The 26988-nt window shown below is 42.4% G+C and overlaps 1 protein-coding gene across 5 annotated transcripts in view; it reads left to right on the top strand.

Annotated features, from left to right (window-relative positions):
- The first annotated feature begins 1783 nt into the window (after positions 1 to 1783).
- TTF2 (transcription termination factor 2) overlaps positions 1784 to 26988 on the top strand; it is a 42643-nt gene continuing 17438 nt past the window's right edge. For 4 of the 5 annotated variants that reach the window (XR_009521649.1, XR_009521654.1, XM_060027791.1 and 1 more), the window contains exons 1-12: positions 1784 to 1844; positions 1924 to 2026; positions 4358 to 4444; positions 14005 to 14071; positions 14886 to 15887; positions 16200 to 16314; positions 16650 to 16835; positions 18650 to 18777; positions 20029 to 20110; positions 22154 to 22273; positions 23880 to 24030; positions 24938 to 25043. Coding sequence is in view for 3 of the 5 variants with exons in the window: in XM_060027791.1 (XP_059883774.1) it covers positions 1817 to 1844; positions 1924 to 2026; positions 4358 to 4444; positions 14005 to 14071; positions 14886 to 15887; positions 16200 to 16314; positions 16650 to 16835; positions 18650 to 18777; positions 20029 to 20110; positions 22154 to 22273; positions 23880 to 24030; positions 24938 to 25043 (2175 nt within the window). In the remaining 2 variants the exon portion in view is untranslated. The remainder of the gene's footprint in view (positions 1845 to 1923; positions 2027 to 4357; positions 4445 to 14004; positions 14072 to 14885; positions 15888 to 16199; positions 16315 to 16649; positions 16836 to 18649; positions 18778 to 20028; positions 20111 to 22153; positions 22274 to 23879; positions 24031 to 24937; positions 25044 to 26988) is intronic. The other variant, XM_060027801.1, reaches the window with a different exon arrangement.

The raw sequence follows: 26988 nt of genomic DNA on the forward strand, positions 1-26988 counted from the left end.
GTGCTCCGCAACGGGAGAGGCCACAACAGTGAGAGGCCCGCGTACCGCAAAAAAAAAAAAAAAAAAAAGAAAAGAAAAAAGTCATCTTAAACTTTGTGTATGAATAAATGAATTGTATATTTCTCAAGCACGTGGTCCACATTGGGCACAAAAAATGCTAATAAGGGCTCATTTAATTAATAAATGATAACTTGGGGCTTCCCTGGTGGCGCAGTGGTTAAGAATCCGCCTGCCAGTGCAGGTGACATGGGTTCGATTCCTGGTCCGAGAACATTCCACATGCCACGGAGCAACTAACCCCGTGCGCCACAACTACTGAGCCTGCGCTTCTAGAGCCCGTGCTCCGCAACAAGAGAAGCCGGCTCACCACAACGAAGAGTAGCCCCCGCTCGCCGAAACTAGAGAAAGCCCGCGTGCAGCAACGAAGACCCAACGCAGCCATAAATAGATAAATAAATAAAATCTATTAAAAAAATAAATAAATGATACCTCAGGTTTGTCTCCCCTCCTCTGGAACCCCTAGGACATTTACATTTATCATTTAGCCCAAATTTCCTAGAATTTGCAATTTCCTGTCCTACGGTCTCCATAAGTACAGTTGCACACACCATATGTCTGGACATATGGTCCTCAGTAGTTGTAAGACGAAGCCATCTTTCTTGCAGTAAGTCTCTGATTTCTATTTCTCCCTTTTTGTTGACTAAGAGATCTGATTACGATTTCAAATAGTCCCCTTTCTTTTAACTTCACCCTCTATTTTTAATATTACAAAAAGCATACTAGTAGAAAAAGTCTGACAATACAAAGTGTGCAAAATAAAACTCCCTTTCACCAAAGACAATCTATTTCTCCTGTTGTTTCCACTTTGAAACATTTCTAACTCAGGTCTCCTACACCGAGCGCCTAGAGAACATTGAGTACACAGAGGAGGCGGCTGCGCTGTCCCCTGGGCACCCGTCGGCAGACGGCCCACTCGCTAATTCTCTGACCTCGGGTGAGTCACTCAAACGTCTATGAGTGTCGGGGGTCCTTAAAATGCTGCGCATGTCACCAGGTTGTCAAGAGAGATATGTATGGGTTAGCGCTTTGTGTTGTGTAGCCCTAGTCTTTATGCCGGCTTTACGATAGATTTGCCAGTTCATCCTGCAGCTTTAAAGGACGCCCCATCAGCCCTCACTCGCGCCCCGCCCCTCGCCCCTAAATTGCAAATCCAGTGCCTCCTCCTGCGGTGGCCGCTTCTCAGGGTCTCCTCCCCTCCCCAGTGACCCCTCGCGGAGGCAGAGCGCCCACTAGCGCCAGGCCCCGGCTCGCAGATGACCGCGAAGCTCCAGGCGCTCTTGGCTTCCGGGAGAAGGCAGCTTTCTTTGCAGAGGAGTTTGTAACGTCTGCTTCCTCTAGGGCCGCCTCTAGATCTTAAATGAATATACGCTAGAGTAGTCCCGCTCACTGTCCCGTTCTTTCGTCTTCCAAGACCTGCAAAACAAAGCTTCCCTCGGCCCGGAAGCCCTGCCAGCCCCCAAGCCTCCCTCTAGCACCAGCCACGCCCCACCAACCAGACCAGGTTCCCCCCTCCGCCCCTTCGCCTCATTTTTGATTTCGGCGCGCCGCGAGCCTAGGTTGGAGGTGAGCACACTCCCCGTCTGATTGACTGATTGTAGCTAGGGTGGGTGGGGCTAAGGCCGCGGCGGTGAATTATGGGGGTTAAGACTACAGGAGGTGGGTGACAATTGGTTCCTGAATGAGGAGGGCGGAGTAAAAGGCGGAAGCAGGCGTTGGGGGTGGGGGTGATTTCGGGGAAGAGGAAAGAAGTAGTGGGATGGAAGTGGTTGGCTGTCCACAGCACGGTAGGAGGTCAGGGTGGTAGGGTCCTTCGGGGTCTGTCAGCCTAGCGTGGCGTAATCATTGTCGACCTTCTCTCCTCAGGGACCTTATGTTTTCTGAAGACCGGCGTCCGAGATGGCCCGAATAAAGGAAAGAGCTTCTACGTGTGCCCGGCGGACACATGCAGCTTCGTGCGGGCCACCGAGTAGGTCTCGAGCTGGGCACGGTTCCCTGCGACTGCGCGTGGCCTCCCAGGAGGAGTCTCCGGCTCCCCGCTTCCCACAAGGACTAGGAGAGCTGGGACCCCTGGTCTGCGGAGCCAGGGCCCTTTAAGTAGTTGGTAATCCCAGGAAAGCGTGGCATGTTAGGGACACGCTCCGCCACTGCTTCCTGTGTGACCCAAGGCTGGTTACTTTCCCTCTCTGGGCCGCCAATTCCCTCCCTTATAACATGGAGGATTGGCTACATCTGGATCCTTCTGGTCCTTTTCAGTTCTGGGTTTCTGTTCACCAGTCAGGCCTTGACCCTCCCTTCTCCTGCTTGAACATTACCCCCTTCCCATTTAAGTGAGGCATACAGGCATAGCAGAAATTAACTGGTGCCAGCTTTGCACTAGTTTTAGGCCGAACTGGTTTTTATTTATTTATTTTTGTTTGCATTGGGTCCTCGTTGCTGCACGCTGGCTTTCTCTAGTTGGGGAGAACGGGGGCTACTCTTCGTTGCGGTGCGCAGGCTTCTCATTGCGATGGTTTCTCTTGTTGTGGAGCACAGGCTGTAGGCACGTGGGCTTCAGTAGTTGTGGTGCATAGGCTCCGTAGCTGTGGCGCATAGGCTCAGTAGTTGTGGCTCGTGGGCTCTAGAGCACAGGCTCAGTACTTGTGGTGCATGGGCTTAGTTGCTCCGCAGGATGTGGGATCCTGGCGGACTAGGGCTCGAACCGGTGTCCCCTGCATTGGCAGGCAGATTCTTAACCACTGCGCCACCAGGGAGGCCCTCCAACTGGTTTTTAAATGTTTGAAGTTAGAACACTCTGGTAGTCAGATTAACAGCCCCCTTTAAAAATAGTATTCTCTGCATTTAAGTGGTGAGATTGATATTCCAAAGAAACAAATTACTTTAGGGATTAAAGCTGAAAGAAACATCAGAAATCCTGAAATAAACATCAGAAATCTGATTCAGCAGTCTAATTTTTTACGAAGGTGAAGGCTGAGACCCAGAAATATTAAGCATCTTCTTTGAAGTGAGGAAAGTTAATACTGTTCTCATAAAGTGTTGTTAATGTTTTCACAGTACCAAGTGTCCACAGTTTCTATGTGAAATTTTAAACTGTCACATCATTATGCATTTTTCCTGCTTTCTACTTAACTTGGTTTAGAAAAGGTATTTTTCTACATATGTAAGGCACATAATGGATATCAATACTAGAAAATAAAGTATTTTTTCAACACATACATTAACTTCTCATGTTTCCCCCAAATGATTTAGATGATTTGTGTTTTTGTTATGCTTTGAAACTAAGTTGAAGATTTTTACCCTTTTTCAGATTTAGAAAATAAATTTTTAGAGAAAATATTTTCTTAGCCTTCTAATAAGTTTTTACATTTGAAAGAAATTACTGGGATCCAATTTAATTAAATACAAAGTGACTCTGCTTAAATCAGTGTTAAACCTTTAGAAGGGACCAAAAAAAATACTCAAGCTATCAACACCATATCATTATGGCAGAGTTTACTGTTTAATTTCTGATATCTATATGGAGCTTCTTAGGTTCAGTACCTAGCTCAAGTTTCATGAGACATGAAAGCACATTCAGATTTGTAGGAGTTAAACATTAATAGAAGCATAAGATTTGGTTTTAAGTGAAGAGAAAAATGTCCTTATATAGCTTACCATTTATAAGAACATATTGCTATACAAACTAGTACAATAATATTTGATATGAAGACGGTTATTTGATAAATTCGACCTCTTTGGAATGTCTAGTAACCAGAATATAAGCAAAAAGACAAAGAAAATGTCACAGGTCATGTGAGACTACTTTAGATCTTCACTCTCAAATGTTATACATAAATTCTTTCATAGTAAGAAGTTGGAAGGGAGGAGTTGAACTTATGCCAACCAAGCATGAAGCAAATTAGTAGAGTGTGTTTGCAGAGTTGGCATGTGAACAACACTGAGTGACAGCAAACAGGTTATCAGGAAGAAGGATGATGGAAGAACCTGGGGAAAATTCACAGCTTGGAGGTATCGCAGTATAGTGGTCACATAGCACAGTATCATTTTAAACTTGAGTCCTCAGGAAAAAGATAGGTATATTTACTGTCATATTTTATTTGGGGGCATGAGAAGAGATGAAAGCTGTGGGCCCTTTCCCCAGAGGAATGCACATAGACATAAAAGTGTGGGGGATTTACAAACCCAGTAGAGGTCATACATGGACCCTTAAGTTTAAAACCCATATTCTGGATTTAATTTTAGGATATTGACCTCTATTCTTTGCCTCCTAAAACAAAATTTCAATTTTTTTTCCCTCTAGCATTCCTGTTTCTCATTGTTTATTGCATGAGGACTTTGCGGTAGAACTTCAGGGTCTGTTTCTATCACAGGGCGAGAAAGAATACAGGTAAGTGTCTAAAAGGAACAGCTAAGTGTATTTTTGTTTTGCTTGGCCTGGTGGGGTTACAGTCAGGTGTTTTCCTAGGATTGACTATTCTTTAAAAGTCATTAAAAAACAAACGGTATTTCTATATATATTGAATACCTTTTGGGCTGTCACTTCCTGACTTCTGAGCTACTGGTTAATGTGAGAAGCCTGACTTCTGGTTAATTTCTGGATAAACTGCTCTCCCTCCCTCCCTCTCCAGCTCTCAAGTAGCGAATTTAACATCAGCCCACCAATGGTCATTAACTTGTACTAACTCGTCAACTTTCTCATTCTGGTAGTACAATGAGGTAATGTGTAAAAATGTCTAATGTATGTTAAGTACTCAATAAATGCTAGTTTCCCTTTTATGGGAACTCAGAGAAAGGGCAGAGAAGTCTATATAGGTGGCAGATATTTGTCATGAGTATTGAAAAATAAGTAGGAATTCGCTAGGGGCAAAAAAGAGGTCATATTTAACAGATCAGTATCCTGCATTAGTGTACAGGGGCATGAAGTAATTGCAAGCATTTGGTTCAGTAGTTAGCATATATTTGAGTGGAGACTTCAGAAGATAAGGCTGGCCAGGAAGGCAGGGGCCAGATGTAATGTTTTTATATGATATTCTGTGCAGTTTGGAATTTATATATTCTAGATCAATATTTCCCCCCAAGTATAGGCATTCAAGTACCATCTTTACAACTTTTACATAACTGAAAACTGCCTGTACTACTGTATTTCTTAACTGAGTTATGCATGCAGTAAGATGCACAGTTCTTTTAAGTGTTCAACCGGTTGAGTTTTGAGAAAGGTATATACCCATCCTTATAACCAAGATCCCAGTCAAAATATAGAATATTTATTTCCATTACCCCATTAAGTGCCATTGGATCCCTTCTAGTTAATCCCCCCACCCACTGTAGCCAGTCATTGTTTTGATTCATAGTGTATGTATTCTTTTGTATCTGGCTTTTATGTAACAGTATCTGTGAGATTCATCCATGTGGTTGTGTGTATCAGTAATTCATTTTTTTAAAATACATTTATTTACTTTTTGGCTGCGTTGGGTCTTCGTTGCTGCGCACGGGCTTTCTCTACTTGTGGCGAGCGGAGGCTGCTCTTCGTTGCGGCACGTGGGCTTCTCATTGCGGGGGCTTCTCTTTGTTGCAGAGCACGGGCTCTAGGGCATGCAGGCTTCAGTAGTTGTGCCGTGCAGGCTCAGTGGTTGTGGCTCGCGGGCGCTACAGCACAGGCTCAGCAGTTGTGGCGCATGGGCTTAGTTGCTCTGCGGCATGTGGGATCTTCCTAGACCAGGGATTGAACCCATGTGTCCTGCATTGGCAGGCGGATTCTTAACCACTGCGCCACCAGGGAAGTCCCCAGTAATTCATTCTTTATTATTGCCCAGTTGAATTCCATTTTATGAATACCATTTTGAATACCATTTATGAAGACCATTTTGTTTCATGTGGTTTTTTGCCATTTCTGTATATCTTCTTTGATGGAGTATCTGTTTAAAATTTTTGCCCATTTTTTAAATTGAAATTTTTAAATGACATAATTGTAGAGTCACAAGCAATTAAAAGAAATATTGACAGTACAGAGAGATCCTCTGTAGACTTTACCTAATGGTAACATTTTGCAAAATTTAGTATAATATCATAACTAGGATATTGATATTTATATTGATAATTCACTGATCTCATTTGTAAAGATAGTTTTACTTGTACTAATTTGTGTGTGTACACATACATTTAGTTCTATACAACTTTATCAAGTGTAGTTTTGTGTATTCACTACAACAGTCAAGATATTGAGTGGTTCCATTACCGGAGGATCCTTCTTGTTGCCCTTTTATAACCACATCCACCTTCCTCGTTTCCCCCTGTTCACCCCTGCCAATCATGAACCTGATCTACAGCTCTAAAATTTTGTCATTTCAGAATGTTACATACATGGAATCATACAGCATGACTTTGGGGGATTTTTGCCTATTTTTAAAATTGAGTTGTCTTTTGTTATCGAGTTGAGAGAGCTCTTTATGTATTCTCTGTAGAAGTCCTTTGGTGGATATATAGATTGTGAATGTTTTCTCCCAATCTGTGGCTTTCACTTTCTTGACTATCTTTTGAGGAGCAGAAGCTTTTCATTTTATGAAGTCCAATTTATCATTTTGTTATGGTCTGTGCTTTTTGTGTTCTCTGAGAAATCTTTGCCTACCTCAAGATCATAAAGTTCTCCAGTGGTTTCTTCTAGAAGTTTTATAGTTTTTTTTTTAAATGGCTTTTTTGTTTAGTCTATGCTCTACCTCATATTATCAATAATTTGGGGTACCTCATGAGATTCAAACTGAGGTTCATTTAATTTTTCATATAGTAATGAATGAAGGTTATTCAATTGTTTCAGCACCATTTTTTGAAGACTTTCCTTTCCCCGTGGAAACGCTTGTCACCTTTGTTGAAAAATCGGTTGACCACCACGTGTGGGTCTGTTTTTGGACTTGCTAAGCTCTTCCATTGATCTATTTGCCTATCCTGCCTGACAAGATCAGATAAGGTCGTGTGAATCCAACTTTCCTTTTCAAGATTGGCTATTCTAGGTCCTTTACATTTCCATATAAAATGTAGAATCGACTTTTAAAATTTCCTCAGAAAACTCAGTTGGGATTTCATTGAACCTATATAGATGAGTTTGGGGAGAACTGACATCAATATTGATCTTCCAGTTCATGAGCATGGTATATTATTTATTTATGACTTTTAAAATTTCAGCATTACGGAATAGTTCTCATTATAGAGTACTATACCCTTTTGGTTAAATTTAGTCCTCAGTGTTAATGTTTTTTGACACTGTTGTAAGTGGAATTTTTTTTTTGGCTGTACCATGCGGTTTGTGGGATCTTAGTTCCCCAACCAGAGATTGAACCCTGGCCACTGGCAGTGAAAGTGCAGAGTCCTAACCACTCGACCGCCATGGAATTCCCTATAAATGGAATTTTTAAAAATTCACTTTTCTGTTGTTTTTTGCTAGTACAGTGGTGCCAGTAAGCCTCTAGTACGTGAAGTTAGGATGTTCTCCTTTACACACTACTGGGGGCCCTGAATCATACAGAGATATTGTTCTATGTGGTAGGAAGACGCCGAAGAACTTTATTCAATTTACATTAAAAGAAGCACTATGGAAGTTAGATTAGGAAGTGAAGGCAGTGGAGGCACGGAGCCCACTGAACTAATAGTTGCTATTGAATGCCTACTACGTGGCGTATTCTTTACCTCTTATCTTCATAGAATCTTCTGTGAGAGGTTTCAATATCCCTGTTGTATAGACAGATGAGGAAACATTTAGAGAGGTTAGAGAAGAAATCTGAGGTACCATGGTTATGATGTGGCATCACTGGGATTTGAGCCTGGGTCTAACCAACTCCAGGCACACCCACCTTCTCTAAGTGAAAGATGGGTTTGGATTGAAGCCCTGGCAGTGGAGTTGGGTGCACTTAGACTGGAGAACACTTGCTGAAATGGATACGGCACGTTTCCTGGTAGGGTGTTTAAGCATGTTTAAGCATGTTCTTTCCTCCATTTACTCAGCTGGGACAGTGGTCATGGGAGCCCCGATTTCACTCAGTTGTGAGGGTTCACTGAGGCCGTGTGTGTGGTGCACTTAGTCTGGCGTTCGGCACGTGGTCAGTGCTCAGGAAATGGTTGCCTAGTTGGGTGTATGGATGATGAGTTTACCATTAAGCAAGACAAGGAAGGAAAGGTAACATCAGTAGAGGATGGCTAACACATACAGCTTTGGACTCATTGTGTCTTACGTATGTATGAAACCAGCTAGCAAAGTGAGTGGGCAGCTCCAAAGAAAGGTCTAAGCTGAAGACAGAAGTTTGAGAACTTGTCTCTAATATTCTTCACACTAGGTAGATGAGGCTGAGAGGTGATCATTATTTTAAAAATAGAAAAAGAATGCTTGAATGTATTTCTTTTAGTCCAGATCTAGAACACTTATTAGGAGGTACTTACTAGAGCTTTAAAAAGCTTGTTTTAGGACAAATAAAATACAGTTCTACAACACTCAACAAATTAAAAACAAAGCAAAAAATCCAACAAGTACCCTGATAGGTGGTACAGGCTGGAAATTTAAAAAGAAATAGTTAATGTGTCTGTGGATGATGACTTCCTTAGCAGACAGTAAGGCATTTAGCCAGAACCCCTATACTCTGGAGAATGATGTCAGGGAGTACAGCCTTTCCTTCCCCAAAACTGGGTTTTCTTTTCAGGAACTTAAAGTACTTTACATGCTTGAATTAATACCATTATGTTTAACGCTTAACCTAGCCAGGAGACAGGTGTAGCAGAGTAATGCAGGGGAGGTATAAACCAAAGTAGGACTAAGATGCGCATTTTTGGTACCTTGGAGTAAAACCGCTTTTGTGTGTAGTTCTCTAACTAAACACCAGATGGTACCACTCACCAGCGTTTGACTGACCCTCAGCCATGAGCATTTTTAATGCCCAGTTTACGGGCATTAAAGAAAACTATGATAGTCCCTCGGTAGAACCAGAGGGAACAACCCTTGCTTTGACGTTAATGATGTGGCACACGTTGATATACAGATATTGGACATTGTCATCCAGCTCCTGAGTTCATGTTCTCTCCCCTCTCTCTCTCTCTTTTAGCTTTCATTCTCAAGGATATGGGGTCAAAATAGATGGTAATATTCTTTTGTCTGTAGTTGGGTAAAACCAACCAGTTATTTTAGTTCTTTAAATAACTGGTTGTAGTGGGATGTTCAAAATACTTCATTTTTCATACCACTTGAATCTTTGCATGTCTAGGAAACTCCTTGTATGGTTGGTTACTGGGTAGAATTGACATGCAGGTTATTTAACCCAGTGATGATTACTTAGGCTGATGACGGAGAGGCATTTGGGCATGAACCAGACCCATGCAGAAGGACCTCAGGCCCAGCAACCCATGAAGAACTCCACTCAATAAAGCCAGGACTTTTACTAGGTGCTGTAGAGTGTCGTGCACTGCGCTGTATCATAGAAGTAATCCTTGTGTGGAGAGGATATTAACCCTTTGTAATATGTGTAGAAATTACTTTCGCCAGTTTGCCTTTTTTTTTTGCGGTACGCGGGCCTCTCACTGTTGTGGCCTCTCCCGTTGCGGAGCACAGGCTCCGGACGCGCAGTCTCAGCGGCCATGGCTCACGGGGCCAGCCGCTCCGCGGCACGTGGGATCCTCCAGGACCAGGGCACGAACCCGTGTCCCCTGCATCGGCAGGCGGACTCTCAACCACTGCGCCACCAGGGAAGCCCCCCCAGTTTGCCTTTTGGCTTGTAATTTCACCTATAGTATTTTTACTATATGGAAGTTTAATACTTTTATGTAGTCAAATTACTAAATCCTTTCTCAGATGCAGGATTTTGTCATTCCCTTTTCACTTTAGGATTACAAAAATATTCATCTCCATTTTTTTCCTAGAACATTTACAGTTTCATTCTTTTTTTTTTTTTTAATACATTTGTCTACTTATTTATTTTTGGCTGCGTTGGGTTTTTGTTGCTGCGTGCGGGCTTTCTCTAGTTGTGGTGAGCGGGGGCTACTCTTCGTTGTGGTGCTCAGGCTTCTCATTGTGGTAGCTTCTCGTCGCAGAGCACAGGCTCTAGGCGCTCGGGATTCAGTAGTTGTGGCACACGGGCTCAGTAGTTGTGGCTTACGGGCTCTAGAGCGCAGGCTCTGTAGTTGTGGCACACGGGCTTTGTTGCTCCGCGGCATGTGGGATCTTCCAAGACCAGGGCTCGAACCTGTGTCCCCTGCATTGGCAGGTGAATTCTTAACTATTGTGCCACCAGGGAAGTCCTATAGTTTCATTCTTTACATTTTTTGTTCCATCTTGAATTTTTGTGTAAAAGAATGAGGTAGAAATCCAGCTTTATGTTTCTGCATTGCTGCATATATAGATGTGAACCCATATTTCTAAAGTCCCTGTGACACAATTGGGATAAGAGACACACGGAGGTTGGCGAGCAGTCCGATCTGCACATAAGAGTGCTATATTGGATGTGTTCAAATGCCAGATGCTTCTGTGACTGTAAGACTAACAGTAGGAGATTAAGGCTGATGAAGGTTACTGAGAAAGTGGAGGAACTGAGACTTGGATTTGGCCTTGAATGACCTCTTGCTGGTTTCTTCATCATTATTGTTCATAACCTATGTCCTGGAAAATAATTAATGAATATACTGTAGAAATTATGCTCTTTTTTCATAGTGGAATCAGTATTTGCTTTCTCTATGAGAATATATTTCCACTGCTTTCTCTGTTGATTTACAATTTAATAAATGTAACAAACTTTTTATCCTAAAAGCAGAGAAGCCCACCCAGATTGATTTTAATAAAAATGTAAGTAGAAGCATTTTTGCACTGTGCCTAGCACATAGTTGATGCGCAGTGTGTGTTGTTTTCTTCCCTGTTTCTCCAAATCTTGCCCTTCTCCTGAAAGTCTTTGAGGCGTGGGCTTTAAAACAGATACTATAAAATATTCTTTCAGTAAATGTTTCAAGTACTTGATACACTTTCAACAACAGCAGGAATTTGTTCTTGACTTATTTTCGTAAGTAGTAGTACTCCTTAATGGTAGCCAGTACTTTGAATTTTCATGTATTCAAGGCATTTCAGAAATTTTCAGAACTATATGTTCAATATAGTATCCTACTGCAGTAAGAAAAATTAGAAACCGATACATGTTTTTTAAAATTGTGAGCTTGAATGGGAAAACTGTGAGTTTGTATGAGAGGGGCTGGTCCTGTTTTCTTTTTAACTTGACGTTTATGGAATACTTGTCCATTTGGGGCTTGTTATCTTTGCTTCTATGTCCAAGTGAAGCATGGCGTTGAGGGGTCATGACCTGCTCAGGGTTTGTTTTTGAGTTAGGACTCAGACTGTTGTGATGACTGTTGTATATCACAGTACTAATTTAAGAAGTTTGAAAAAGAACAAGAAATTAAACGGAAAGAAAGCAGAAAGAGGAATTAGTGCAGGTAAAACAAATTTAATGAGTTAGAAAGCAGCAAAAAGAGAACTAATAAATAAAACCTAGAAGCTAATTGATGAAGAAAAACAATGAAGGCTCTAATCCACAGTATGAGATATAGATAGTTGCCTACGGATATATTAAAACACATGTGAAATGACATATACAAAAGGTTGTTCGTTGTGATATTGCTTTTAATAGGAAAGAATTGGAAACAACCAAACTGGCCCCATCAAGAGGGTCTGGTTAAATAAATAATGGAACATCCTTATAGTGGAAAACTGCAGCTGTGTAAAAAACTGTGCAGCTGTAGGGGAAAAAAAAAAAAATAATATATATATATATATATATATATATATATATATGGAAGTCCTTTATGTATATGTTTTTATAGAAGAATCTCCAAGACATTGTTAAGTTTAAAAAAAAAAGCAAGCAAGGTATTTAGTACCTTGAGTAGAGAAGGAAGAAATAAAATATTATATTGATCTGAATATGCATTAAAACCATCTCTGGAAAGGCAAACAAAAAATTAGTGAAAATGGTTACCTGGGAGGGATGTGAACAGAACATATGAGGAGGGGGTGCTTTTCACTGCCATTTTACACTTTTTGATTGAGTATATTACCTATTTAAACAATTAAAATATGTTATTTTAAAAGCTCTTATTTAACTGATTACATGTTTTTGAGAAGTCGTTTGGGGTAAGGAAAAAATCAGTAGGTTCTGTTTAATTCAGCAATACTTAACTATTATGTACAAAAGGCGAAGCTTAGTTACGAATGAAGAGATCATATATGGTTATAGCCTTCTGGTTGCTGAAAATATAGTTGGGCAGACAGGCAGATACAAGTGTACGACAACTATATACAACAAAAATAGAGAAGCAGTACAATGAATGAACAGGGCAGGGGATGTGCGAAAACCTTGCAAAGGAGGTATGTCTTGAACTAGGTGTGGAGGGACCTGTAGGACTTTGACAGCTGGTGATGGGGTAATGGTGGGCAAATAAGGATAAGGAGGACATCCTTTGGATGGAAGATGGTACACATGCAAAGTCCAGTAGGATGGAGAGTGCGTGGCTTAGTTTGAGGATGGGACAGGGTAGCCATTTCTGGATAGCTGGAGTATAGGTAGTGTTTGTGTGAGCAGGGACTGTCTTGCACTGGGATGCAAGTCTGTATTCAGTCTTTTTTTTTCTTAGTGGAAAATTGGAAATATATACAAAATTAGGATAGAATAATACAGCACATGAGCTTCAACAATCACCAATTCATGGCTAATCTTGTTCCATATATACCCTACCCACTCCACCCCCCAACTCCTGCCATATTTGGAAACAGATCCCAGATAATGTCATTTCTTCTGTAAATATTTCAGTGTGTAGCTCTACAAGATATGAACTCTTTTTTTTTAACCAGTTGTATTACAGATTTCTAGTAGATTCATAAATGTTATAAATAGTTTATTTTTTGGTAGTTTTTATTCATTTGCTTAAGTCAAGATCTAAATAAGGTCCACAGATTGCAGTTGACTGATAGGTTTTTTAAGTCTCTTAAGTAGGTTCCCCCCAATCTTTTTTTCTCCCTTGTGATTTATTTGTTGAAGGAATCAAGTTGTTTATCTTAATAGCATTTCCCACTGTTAAGAGTTTGCAGATTACATCCCCTGGTCTAGTTTTATGTGTTCCTCTGTTGTTTGTATTTCCTGTAAATCGGTAATTGGATTCAAGTTTGACCAGATTCAGGTTAGTTTTTGTTTGTTTTGGTTTGGCTTGTTTTTTTTTTGTTTTTAAATTTATTTTTGGCTGTGTTGTGTCTTTGTTGCTGCGTGCAGGCTTTCTCTAGTTGCGGAGAGCGGGGGCTACTCTTCATTGTAGTGGCTTCTCTTGTTGTGGAGCACAGGATCTAGGCACGCAGGCTTCAGTAGTTGTGGCACATGGGCTCAGTAATTGTGGCTTGCAGGCTCTAGAGCGCAGGCTCCGTAGTTGTGGCGCACAGGCTTCGTTGCTCCACGGCATGTGGGATCTTCCTGGACCAGGGCTCGAAACTGTGTCCCCCGCCTTGGCAGGCAGATTCTTAACCACTGCGCCACCAGGGAAGTCCGTGGCTTTGTTTTTTTGTTTGTTTGTTTGTTTTTACTTTATGGGAAGTATTATGGCTTCCCATTAGGGACACATAATGTCTGTTTATCTCCTTTTTTCTGATTTTAGCAGTCCTTGCTGATCAGTGTTCCCATGTCAGTTATTCTGTAGAGTTAAAAGAATAAATCTATGAATACCCTCTGGTTACCATGACATCTGTATCCTTTTACTTCTCAGCTCTTATAAATATCCTGTGAGATAAAGATTTTTAAATGTCGTACATATAAGAGTAATTGGTTTCAAGTGACCTTTGAAAGCTGGTATCAAATAATTGTAAGATGTTTTCTTGGGTTAAAAACAAATTTATCTCTTGTTTTAATGTATTTTCACAAATTTGATTATTTCTGTTTTATACTTCATTAGGTTATTCTTCCGATGTGTTAGAAGTAAGGCAGAGGGGAAGCAATGGTGTGGAACTATCCCATGGCAGGTAGGAATTATTCATCTGTTTTCAAACCTGACTATTAAGATTGTTTAATCTGTGGGATCACCTGAAAAGACCCTGAAGTCCAGTATAAACTGCTTTTCATTGTACTGTCTCTGAAAGACAGTTCTTTTCTTTAAGCATGGTAGACCTTGTTGGGACTCTTAATTCAAAGGACCATTTGGGTCTTAAATATAGTTAGTATCCTGCTATTTAAGGAAAAAGTTAAATTTACTTGACTAACTTCAGCATGTTTTTATAGACTGATATCTATTTGATGTTGGTATAAGCTGAGTGTATTCATAAGCTTTTAGAATGTGAGAATTAGGAGAGACCCTACAGAAATCCAGTACATGAGGAGCTAGACTGTACAAGGTCATGAAACTTGTTTTTGTAGGGAGATAGCTTGGACTTAAGATTCTGGATTTGTACCGTGAAACCTTCCTAAAGCCAAAATCAAAGCAAGTATAGGGTACTGTTTAGGTTTTGGGAAAAGTTCATCTTGAGAGAGTAGTTTTTCATGAAAAGTATACATTGTGGCTATTGCTATTATTAAAACACTTTGACTTGGTCACTACTGTTCCTTGAGGCCTGGAAAAGCAGTGATCACGGACAGAGAAGGAAGCAAGCATTGAAAGTACTGTTAAGAAACGAATTCTTTGTGAGTTTGGCAGTCCTTTCTAGAGGGAGAAATGATCCTAGGAACATTCAGAAAAATTGGACTGCTTTTACTGTGTTTCCATTTCCTCAGAAAAAAGGTATTCTAGATGTTAAGGTTGCTTTAATATTTTATATTAAGATTATTTCCTTTGTCTTTTAGGATCCTAATTCCGAAGAACATTCTGTAACCAGTAAGTCTCAGCATGCCTCTGAGATATCTCGTTATCCTTCCAGCCAGCAGAGAAACCCGTTCAAGTTAATTGACAAGAATCAAGAACCATCCCTCTGGAAGCAGTTCATCAAAGGTGAAGATGAGGAAAAGACAGCTGATAAGAAGCAAAGGGAAAAGAGAGATCCACTCCTGGATCAAAAGAAGGAACAGAAGCCTGAATCTAAGTGCTGGATGGAGGAAGATCTCTCATCTGGCCTGGTGGTAAAGGAAAAACAATCAGCTGTTCAAGAGATGCAGCGAGGGGAGAAGACAGAGTTTCGTAGTGCTGCAAAGGAGGTTGAAGGGGTGCACAAAAGAAACCTATTTGAGATGAAATCCAAACAGGTCCGTGGCAATGAGCTGAGAGAACCGTCTGCATCTCAGGAGAAGTCAAATGGTGAGAGACATTCTCTCCAAAAAGAATCAGAACCTCCAAGGGAAAAGGAAACTAAGCCTTTGCCTCGAATTGTTCACAGTCAACACCCAATAAGCCAGTCCCTGAAAGGGGGACACCTCAGCAAGGAGCACCCCAAGAGCTGGGAGGCTAGAGAAACAAAGGCAAAGAAGGACGCAAGCACGCAGACCCTCCAGAAAAGTCTGCTCCAGGGCCATTTGCAGGCACAGCCGGAGACCCGGGGCACGCCTGCTCCAAAGGGACCGGCTGCTCAGCCTGCACCGCTGGCCGCAGGGCACCCCCAGGGAGAGATGCGAGACGCCGATACAAGCAGTGGTGACAGTGAGGAAGGTGATGTTGTTTTTTTTTCCTCTAAGCCAGGGAGCCCCTTGCTCTTTGACTTGACTCTAGACTCACAGAAGAAGAAGAACCTTAAATTCCCTGGTCAGAGTGTGCAAAGAAAAATTTCTCCCGACTCAGGCGTTTCCAAGAAGGGAGAACCTTCAGACCCAGAAGCCCAACGTGTGTACCTCACAACACAACTGAAACAAAAGAAGGTACTACTGACCTGTGTTTTGTTTGTAAGTTTGGAGCATTGCTGTGGGCAGATAAGGGACACCACAAACAAGTTAAATATATTAACGTGAGAAGGGTTTTAGTGGTGAATGTTTAGTTTCTGCCTTTTGCTATGTTTATATTTTCAGGCTTGGTAAGTCACCTGGGTTTAGAAAGAAAAAAGTTTCTGGTTTTCACACATATAGTTAAAAGACCGTGATTTCAGAGTTTTAGCATTTTAGGCTATTTTAATCTGAAACTATCTTTCTAATGACTTGAGAGGAGCGACTCATGTTATAGGATCTGTTTTCCAGAGCACATTGGCATCTGTGAACATCCAGGCTCTTCCAGACAAGGGTCAGAAGTTGTTCAAGCAACTTCAGGAGCTGGAGGATGCGCTGAGTGCCCTGGCCCTCTCCCCAGAGCAAGGTAAAAGGGGTTCTGCCCCCAAACCCGCAGTTTGCATGAACTTCAGGAGACGTTCGAGAGGCGTTCAATAAAGCATAGGTTGACTCATTCACTTGCTCATCTTGTTATCTGTTACTGAGCTTCCTTTATAAGTTATACCTGTGATTTATAAAAACTTCCTCCTATTTCCTGTGGACTCAAGTCTTTTTCCCATTGTTTAAGAAATGGTTTAAATGCTGTGTTCTCTCAGAAGTCTTCCCCAGCTCATGGCGATCCCACCCTCTCTTGACCTCACCTCATGCGTAGAATTCCTTCACTTTTCTGAAGTGTAATCTGTTCTTCCCTTGTTTTTTGAGCAGGCACTAATGAGAAGAGTAACACTCAAGTACCACAGCAGAGTAACTTCACCCAAACGACCACTGATCCTCCCCACTTGGTGCCTCCCAAACCCCTGCAGGGCCGGGATCTCCAGCCTCTGGGTTGTCTAGGACTGAAGGCTGCCCGCCAGGAGGCTGCTGGAGGGTCTGATCAGTGCTGTGGAGGTGAGATCCGAGGCCCTGGCCCTGGTGGGAACCACTACACGTACGAGTTAAATGCTGCCTCGTAGATACCTTTGTAACCACGAAAAGGGAGAAACCATTCTGAGTTGCCTGTGTGATGAAGCTCGTGATGCTCAGCTAAGCTTATACACAGCATAATTTAGATCTTTGTGAGGGCAGAGACTGTGTCTGCCCTGTTCAGTGACCTTGTTCACGGTCCTTGATCGGTCGGCCTGGTGGTCGGCGTATGGGAGTCATCCAGTAAATGTTTGTGAATGAAAACTTGAGCTCATATCACGATGAGGGAGGCAGGCCAGTAGATATGTTTATAGTCCTTCTGTGTGTGTGTGTGTGTGTGTGTGTGTGTGCGCGCATGTGCACTGAGGCAGAGCAGGGGACTATGGGACCATGACCAGTAGACTCAGAGAGCAGCACCACGCAATTTAAATGAGTGTTTCCATCCTGAACTCTGCAGAAAACAATGAATTCAGAAGCACCCGCAGAATGAAGATCCCAGGTAGAGCCTCAACTATGTAATATGATTGGTTGGTTTGCTGACCAGGACACAGGACCTCTAGCGGGCTGGCAGCGAGGAGAAAAGCTAAAGCCAGTTTTCCTCCAACTGAGAACTGCTCGAGATATAGGGAGGGAAAAGGAGAGAAAAGAGAAAACAGGAGGAAAGGAGGGGAGAAAGGTTGGAGAGCAGTAGTCAACAAGCGGGTAAGGAATAGATGGGGTGCCAGGTGAAGCAAAGGTCTCTCTAAAAGGGCACAGAGAAAACATACTTACGTGTATAAAATAGATAAACAACAGGGACCTACTGTATAGCACAGGGAACTATACTCAATATCTTGTAATAACCTATAATGGAAAAGAATCTGAAAAAGAATAATATATAAAGAATATGTGTGTATGTAACTGAATCACTTTGCTGTACACTTGAAACTAACACAACATTGTAAATTAACTATACTTCCATTAAAAAAAAAAAGAAAAAGTACTTGGTCCAGTGGCACAGCATAGCTGTGCTCCAGACTGTTTGAAGAACATTGCTGTGTGACAGCGTCATTCAGTAATCACCATGGTGATGGAGTTGCCTAGAGAAATTAAGTTATGGTGGATTATTAAGGTAAGAAGTTATGTAATATGTTTAGGAAAGAATTCCATTAAAATACCTTTTCATTTAAAAACATTTTAACATTTAAGTGAATAATTAATTTTTATTTGTCTTAGAAATCTCTTATTTGGATACTTCATCCCTAAACTTGCAACCTGCTAAGGTGCTTGTGTTTATTAATGAACTTCAGTAGAAGTTCTCTGTGTAGAATGAGTGGGCTCCAGCACTCAAGTATTATATTCTCGGTGCTGTGCAGGCAGCCTGGGACGCACACTGTAGGGACTGTCTCTCCCTGTCTGCCTAAACTTCGGCAGACTCCCTGTTGCTCAACCTCTTCTATTGCTGGCTTTTCTTCTTTGCATCCAGCCCCAGGGGTCTTTGTTTTTCTGAAAATTCTCATGGTATTACCTTCTTCCCTGCCACCTCTTCAAAGCTGAAAGAGAAAAAAATATTATGGGTTATCTTATTTTTTATTGTACTTTATTTTGTCCTCTATTAGAACACTTGATAATGTGATTTTAAAAAATAACAGACAAACAGAGACTAGGGATAATGAAGCCTGTGAGTCTAGGAGAACCTGGAGGCAAGAATTTTTAGTCCATACAGATCCATCATCTGGCAAATAATGAATTGCCTTTTTGCAGCTCTGGCCAGAACATAATACTCGCAGCACTTTTAGGTAATCTCGATTTGTACGCAGGCCCTATGAGCCAAGGTCACCTTCGCGCAGTGTGGCAAATCACAAGTGAAGCCATTGATGAGCTGCATCGATCACTTGAGTCACGTCCTGGCGAGACAGCTGTAGCAGAGGATCCAGCTGGGTTGAAGGTGAGCCAGGAAGGCCCACAGGGCAGAGTGTCTCATAGCAGTATCCCAGCGCCCACGAGGAGGGGGACCAACTACTGTGAAAGTGCCCATCAGAGTGCCATTCTGACATATCTTTTCTACAAATAATGCTCAAGTGGCTTCCCTTGCAGTATTTTCTTTTTTTCTATTTAGCAGTGAGAAGAAAAAAACAAGTTTTTTTTTTTCTTCTTAAAGTCATACAGTTATATATGTCTGTAGCAGTAACAGATCCATTTATTGAGCTTCAATAGGCGCCACAAGGTTGCAAAGGAATTGCTGCTCTTAGTGGACTAGTTGGGGTGAAAGTGCATGTACAACCTATGTAAGACAACTAGACAATGACTGTAAGACAGAAAACGTGCATTGTCGTGTACTGTGGACTGTATGCAAAGTACAAAGGGATTCGAAATAAAGGAAAAGTTACTCTAGGTCAGCACTATTATTTGTGCCTTAAAGAAACCGCAAGCCTAGAGACAGGATAGAAACCAAATACTCCAGTTAGAGGGAGTGGTGCTCAGAGGGAAGATACAGAGATTGGTATTAATAAGTGATGATCAGGTGACATCAGTGCCTGAGCTGGGAGCAGCAGGTGATGTAACTAAGCAGGAAGAGTCCCTTGCTGTGGAGCCTGGCATTGGTGAAGGAACTTAGACTGGAATGGCTCAAGAGATATTATGGAATCACTGTAGAATTTTGAGCAGGGATGTTTTGTGAAGGTTTTTTATGTCACAGAGTTCAAGATAAACTGGAGGAAGGAAAGACTAGAAGGTGGGCCCCCAGTTAAAGGGCTATCAATTTATGACTAGCAGTGCGGACTGGGACATTGCCCACAGAGAGGAGAGGCACATTTAAGAGATAATGAGGAAGAGCCAGTGGAATGGCTGGTAAAAGTCGGGTGGCCAGTCAGAGGTCTTGGCTGCAAACAGTAGAAACTGACTTGGGCTGATTAAGCAGACAAAGCAGGACTCTCACTTGAGAGCGAGAGAGGCAGCTCTTGATAGACATGCTGGACAACTGGCATCAATGACAACTGTCCGGGGCAGACCAGGACGTGTGGTGAGAGGGAGGAGTCCAGGACTTCAAGGCGAAACGAGCGGCTGATCTGACAACTAGAATATCGGGAGGGTCACTTAGAGAAAATAAACAAGGAGAGTATGGAGTCCACGTGGCCAGGCTGCTGCATAGCCTCTCATCAGGAACTGGTACTTAACTTTCAATTATTACCTTTGTCAGATCCCTTTGCTGCCGCACCAGAAGCAGGCATTAGCCTGGCTGCTATGGCGGGAAGGTCAGAAGCCACGAGGAGGAATCCTGGGTGAGTCTGGTGTTAGGCTAAGAGCCAACAAATGCAGTGCTTCGTTCCGTCCTCTCAACTCTGGGTAGGTACTCTAATGCCCCAGTTGACAGATGAGGAGACTGCAGTGTGGGGAGTTTAAGCCACGTGCTCCAGAGTACACAGCCATAGGATCAGTCAGGTCTTAGGTCTTGGTTGCAGGCAGTAGAGACTGGCTGTGGCTGATGAAGCAGAGGGAGGGTTTATTCTGTGGTGGCCCACAGAATCTCTGGGAGATGTGGAGGGCCGGGCTGGACTTCTAGGAGCAATGGCCGAAGCCAAGTCACCAACGGAGTGTCCTGTAAGAGCCGTCATGGCTGCTCTGTGCCATCGAGCAGCAGGAGAAAGCACTGCCGCCCCCAAATCAAACTCTGCCGTCTCCAACCTTTCCTGTAGAAAGCGTTTCACGGGGAGCCTCTTTTCTAAAGTTACTCACATCTGAATCGAAGTCTGGTGTGAGTGTAAGTGCTCTGTAGAGCCAGGTCATGCTGCCGGTGCCTTAGCTGCAGAAGAGGCAGGAAGTAAGTTTTCCAGGCTCTGCTTTGCAGACTCGTCACGCTAAAGTTTTCCAAGGTGCTCAACTTCCAGAAAGCATGACAGATGTCCACTATGGCTAGTAAGTGGCTGTGTCTGGGTCTCCAAGACCACCTCCAGGTTGGATGATTTGCTAGGATGCACAGCATATAGTCATATTCGTGGGTGTAATTTATTACAGTCAAATAAATTGAGTAATAATTGAGCAATTTGATTTGATATAGGTCAAAATTAGCAAAGGAAGAAGGCACTTGGGGCAAAGTCCAAGGGAAACCAGGTTCAAGTTCCAGAGGCCTGTCCCAGTGGAGTCACTCAGTGTGTGCTTAAGTCTTCCACATGTAAAATGTTGCCAACCAGGAAAGCTTGTTAGTGATTCGGTACCCAGGGTGTTTACTGGGGGCTGGTCACGTAGGCAGCTTCAGCCTGGCAGGTACTGAAATTTCAGATTCCAGAAGGAAAGCAGGTGTTCAGCATAAACTGTACTATTGGTACAAGCAGTTTAGGCACAGTGAGCCACTCTTACCCAGTCTGGGAATGGGGGGACCCCTCCTGAAATCCAAGTTCCCAGATGCCAGCCAAGGGCCAGCCTTGTAAGCTGACCTTCCAAAGGAGAGTAGTCAGCTGCTGTGTTAGCTCTGCACAGTGGCAGAACCAGAGCCCATGCTGTGACATTTTACTTCTGCTTACGTCAGAATGAGTATTTAAACTGTTAAAAAGGGGATAATAATATTTTATAGGGTATAAATAGTAAATTGGATAAGCTCAGTAACCGGCACAATGATGGTACCCAAGAACTGCTAGTTTATGACCTTCTTTGATGAATAAGTTAAGGGGATGGAGGACTGTCTTGAGTTAACTCTTTTTTTTTTTTTTTTTGCTGTACGCGGGCCTCTCACTGTTGTGGCCTCTCCCGTTGTGCTCCGGACGCACAGGCTCATCGGCCATGGCTCACGGGCCCAGCCGCTCCGCGGCATGTGGAATCTTCCCGGACCGGGGCACGAACCCGTGTCCCCTGCATCGGCAGGCGGACTCTCAACCACTGCGCCACCAGGGAAGCCCTTGAGTTAACTCTTAACTCCAAAAGTGTGGTAGTAAAGTGGGTGGTAGGCTATATCTACTGGACCTTTTTGCTTTTGCAGGGAAATAAATAAGACTAGGCAACATCATCAAACTGAGGGAGATATCAATGAATGTACTGGATAAGTAACAATATAACACGGAGGCTCGAATAAGATCTAAATAATAAGTTTTAAATTTTACGAAAGTCCTAGTAAATGTCTTTGACCTAGGTCGCAAAATAAATAGCAAGAGTTAGTGTTCATTTTAATAAGAAAGACAAGGGCTTCAATAGAGGAGGCAAAGCATGGTGACTGGAATGGCACTGACAGCAGAGGACCAGGGCTGGTGTCTGCCCGGGGCTGCTTCTCTTGAAGCTGAGCTGATTCTTTGCCCTAAATAGTTACCTCTCCTATTTGTGTTTTTATTTTCCAGCGGATGATATGGGGTTAGGAAAAACCCTGACAATGATTGCACTCATCCTGACCCAGAAGAACCAAGAGAAAAACAAAGAAAAGGACAATACCACGGCTTTGGCTTGGCTTTCCAAAAATGGTATTCAAAAACCTGCTGTTTCCTAAATCATGTGAGGCAGCGGAGAGTGGAAATTTTTCAGCCATGAAAGGATGCCTTTGGTCATATTTAATTTATTGGAAAACTAGCATTAGACTACTTTCCTATAGTATCATTTCTGACACCAAATACACTAACTAGAAGTAATCATTTTTTCCTTTTAATATAAGGTTAGCTTGACCTGTGATTAGGAACAATTTCATGGAGAAAGCTAAGGCTCCAGAAAACTTAGTTTAAACCTAATGATTATTTTTGTTAATGTTGAGGATATAACTATAGGATAGATCCAAATTAGTTAATATATTGTTTTTTGAAAGAAGATCTGTGACAAATTCAGATTTTAGCCACCATAGCAGACACTGTTTTCCATGTTTCTGAACTTCCAGAAGTTTCCAGATTCTAGACAATTTCTCTTATTTCAACCTCTGTTTTTAAAGTGTAGTAACTGTATAAGTACCTTAAAGGTCCTGTATATTATGTAGAGCCAACACCACGTAAATTGCCATGTACACATGTACATTTCTCAGTTGGTTAGATAGTTAAGGAATCTGTGGCCATCTGCTCTCAGGGCCTCTAGTGACCACTGTTGCAGCTGGACCCTGTGTCCCTGTGTGTAGTAGCAGCATGTGCGCACCTTCACACACACAAACGATGGGGGGCAGTGGTACAAATACTCCGGCACTAACTGGTTCCAAAGTAATGTGCGCTTGACCTAGGGAATTTTGTACTTATACTTTAATGTGAATGTAATTAAGTTATGCTTTTCAGAGAAAAGTAATAATACTCCCTTGTAATGAATCAACTCAGGATGAGTTAGGAAATGATCCAGCTTCTACATTCTGGCCACTGTGAAAGCACATTGGGGTTTTTTGGGTTTTTAAAGTGAAGTCATGCGCTACCCACTTTCCTCGCCCTTTAGCCTCTCTCACTTCCACTTTTGTAGGGGAAAATAAATAATGGTTTTGAGTTAAAAGATTATTTCTTCCGTTTTCTATTCTACTTCATGCATACTTCATTTTATTGCACTTCACTTTATTGCACTTCACAGATACTGTTTTTTACAAATTGAGGGTTTGTGTCAACCCTGTGTTGAGCAAGTCTTTTGGCGCCATTGTTCCAACAGCATTTGCTCACTTCGCGTCTCCATGTCACATTTTGGTAATTCTTGCAATACTTCAAACCATCCACCAGTAAAAAGATTACGACTTGCTGGAGGCTCAGATTATGTTAGCATTTTTAAGCAATGAAGTATTTTCAAATTAAGCTATGCACCTTTTTTAAAAAATGTAATGCTATTGCACACTTAACAGACTATAGTGTAGTGTAATTTACATACCTTTTATATGCACTGGGAAACGAGAAAGTTTGTGTGACTCACTTTATTGTGATACTCACTTTATTGCTGTGGTCTAGATCCAGACCCGCAATATCTCCAAGGTATAAGCTATGTGTAGAAATAGAAGTAGCAGTTGTTAAAAATATTGATTGAAGGAATAAATGTCAGTCAAGGGAAAGAGGTAATGCCTTTAAGAAGTTAAAACTATTTAATGAATGTAACGAGGTGCTGATTTTCTTTTCCCCTCTCAAGACTCCTCTGAGTTCACTTCCCATGGAACACTAGTCATCTGTCCTGCTTCCCTGATCCATCACTGGAAAAGTGAGGTGGAGAAACGTGTGGGCAGCAACAAACTAAGAGTCTATCTGTATCATGGGCCAAACCGGGATCAACATGCAAAAGTGTAAGTGCAGAAATATTGCAGTCAGTATGAGGTGCTCAGCATCTTGGCTCAGGGGGCCTTTTTTTCTTTTTTGCGGTACGCAGTCCTCTCACTGTTGTGGCCTCTCCTGTTGAGAAGCACAGGCTCTGGACGCGCAGGCTCAGCGGCCATGGCTCACGGGCCCAGCCGCTCCGCGGCATGTGGGATCTTCCCGGACCGGGGCACGAACCCACGTCCCCTGCATCGGCAGGCGGACTCTCAACCACTGTGCCACCAGGGAAGCCCCCAAATAGATTTTTATCAAAAGTATTTATTGAAGTTCTCTCAGGTACACAATATTAAGCTTCCTTGGAAAAAGAATTGTGCTTTTCATCAAGAATCTTTACATGTAAAGAGTATAGGTGAGGTAAACTGAAAGTGTACAACATGTATCTTTATGCCCAAATGTCAAAGCTAGATGAATGGGTTTTCACAAATCCATTACAGAATGAGGAGGAGAAAACACCATTGCTGTAAGATGAACAGTACTTCGAGGGTTTCTTACTTCATTGGGACTTTAGTGTCATCTATGTCAAATTAACTAAATATTAACTTCCAACCCTGCCCGGCTTTCTGTTCTTGCCAGATCACTTCAAGCTTAATATGACCCCACCAGAGATGATCTTTTCTGACTTGGCTGGGAAGGGGGAGGCTGTTCTAGTTATAGCGAATAATCTGTAAAAATGACCAGTGGTAAGCAATAAGGAAGTCAGGTGTATAAAATTTACCTCTCCAGAGTCATGTGTGTGTGAATTAAGGACATAAATTAATGAGTTCTGCTGTCTATCCTTCCAGCCGTAGGCATTTTTGTGAAGGAACCAATTCTGTCTCACATTGTCAGAGTCGTGGCGGGATGGTTTAACTTTTGCTCTGTGTTATATCTATGCAGCCTCTCCACATATGACATCGTGGTCACTACCTACAGCCTTCTGGCCAAGGAGATTCCCACAAAGAAGGAAGAGGGAGAGATGCCAGGTGCAAACCTCAGTGTGAAGGTGAGGCGTGGATGCTGCCAGGGAAGTAGGGTTGGAACCACGGATCGTTTAATAGGAGTCTTTTCACAGCATTAGAGATGGCAAAGGTACCCTCCCGTAAGGTCATGAACATTCGAACTGTTTCATCTGTGGAAACAGAGAGTTCTTTCCTCTGTCCCTTCTCTTTTAACTCTAGACAACCTCCTCAGCAATAAAGGTGGAGATGGTACAGTAGTTTGCTGTGTTTTAGAAACAATAACTACATTGCAGTTGTGGTGGTGGTCATATCTCATGAATAAAGGAAAGCTTCACTTGTTACAGTGTTTATTTGAGAGTTCTGGGGGTATATTCTCAGGATGTGTTTTATATTTCGTGTTAGGACTAGTATTTTTATATGAAGCCATTATTCCCTGCCTTCCTTCACCTTCTAGGAAAAGGGTTGCAAATAATAAGGCTACAGTGGGCCAGAAGCTAAATGATAACCAGGGGAAAAAACCTGAATGTTTGTTGCTGTGTCCAGGGTAGTCTCAGTTACATAGAGTAGAGGCTTTATTGCATAGATATTGTGGGCTTTTTCCCTCTGAAAATACAGTGTTGTCCCAAGAACTACTCTTTTGCATATGCTTTTATTCTTAGTACAATAGGATATTCACAGCTTTCTGTATTTGGGGAGATCTCTAGAACGCTTCTCTATCTCATGACCGACTCTGCCTTCTCTTGGATGATTAACTTTTCAGATTCCTCAGTAATTCCTCTTAGCTTTGAGGCTAAAACCCTCATCCCTTTAAATGATATATTAGGCCTTTTACGGTCTTGCCCTGCCTGTGTGGCCTTCTTCCCCCACACCCCAGCCCTCCCAGTGGCACCCCATGCTCAGCTGTACCAAAGATCTGTCCTGCTCTTGTGCCTTTGTTCTCCCTCTGAATGGAATGCTTTGCCTCCCACTCTGGTTAAATGCATCTCCTAGCACCTTGTGCTTGCTTACGTCAGCGTGCACCCATTTAATTCCCCAAATATTGAGTATCTGCTGATGCCAAAATCTTGGCTCTCTGTGCACCGATGTCGAATAGAAGTACGGAGACAGAGTTTGGAGGAGAAAAGAAAGGGTAGTCTTATTCTTTGCCAGGCAAAGAGGGAACACAGCAGGCTAGCACCTCAAAAACGCCCCCCCCCAATCCCTGGGGAATCAGGAGAAGTCTTATAGGTGGGGCTCACAGTCTGGGGTACGTGATGAGGATCAAAGTAGTGAAGGTCTTGCATTTTTCTTCTTCCTGCATTATTTCAAAACAGTCACAGCTGGCATCAGGCAACCTGGTAATTGGGTCCGTTCTTCGTCTCTGGGTTATCCACCCGCAACCTTCTTTCTGAAATGCAGGACGCTACAAGGGGTGATTTGCTACAAGGGAGGGTAGGGAGTGTGAACACCAGGTACAGGATGTAATTCACATGGAGATGGAGAGTGTTAGGTGCAGGATGTAATTCACACAGTCAGAGGGTGTTAGGGGTTAGCTTTGTGAAGGACAAATCTAGTTACAGACACTACAGATTAGTAACAGTTAAAATAAAACTAGGATTGGTTAACTCTTTCAGGCCAGTTTATGCTCCTTCTCCACCCTGTTCATTGTTCCCTTTATTTTCCTTGTTATCAGGAGAGGAAATACCTCATTTCTATTTTTGTTGTAACACTACCCCATGCCAGATGGTATTTCAGGTATTAGGGATACTGCAGTGAACAAGACCAACTAGATTCCTACTGTCCTGTATTGAATTATCCAGTGGGATTTACTATATATACATTGTGTGTAATGATCTTTATGCTTGTTTTATTTTTTCTCCCCTGCTAGATTGTGAGCTCCTTGAGAGTAGGAAATGTTCTTTGTGTCTGGCTTAGTATTTTATATATAAAAGTAGACTTACGTATATACCACATCTTCTTTATCCATTCCTCTGTTGATGGACATTTAGG

The sequence above is a fragment of the Delphinus delphis genome, chromosome 1 (genome assembly GCF_949987515.2).
Source record: "Delphinus delphis chromosome 1, mDelDel1.2, whole genome shotgun sequence".
Taxonomy (NCBI): domain Eukaryota; kingdom Metazoa; phylum Chordata; class Mammalia; order Artiodactyla; family Delphinidae; genus Delphinus; species Delphinus delphis.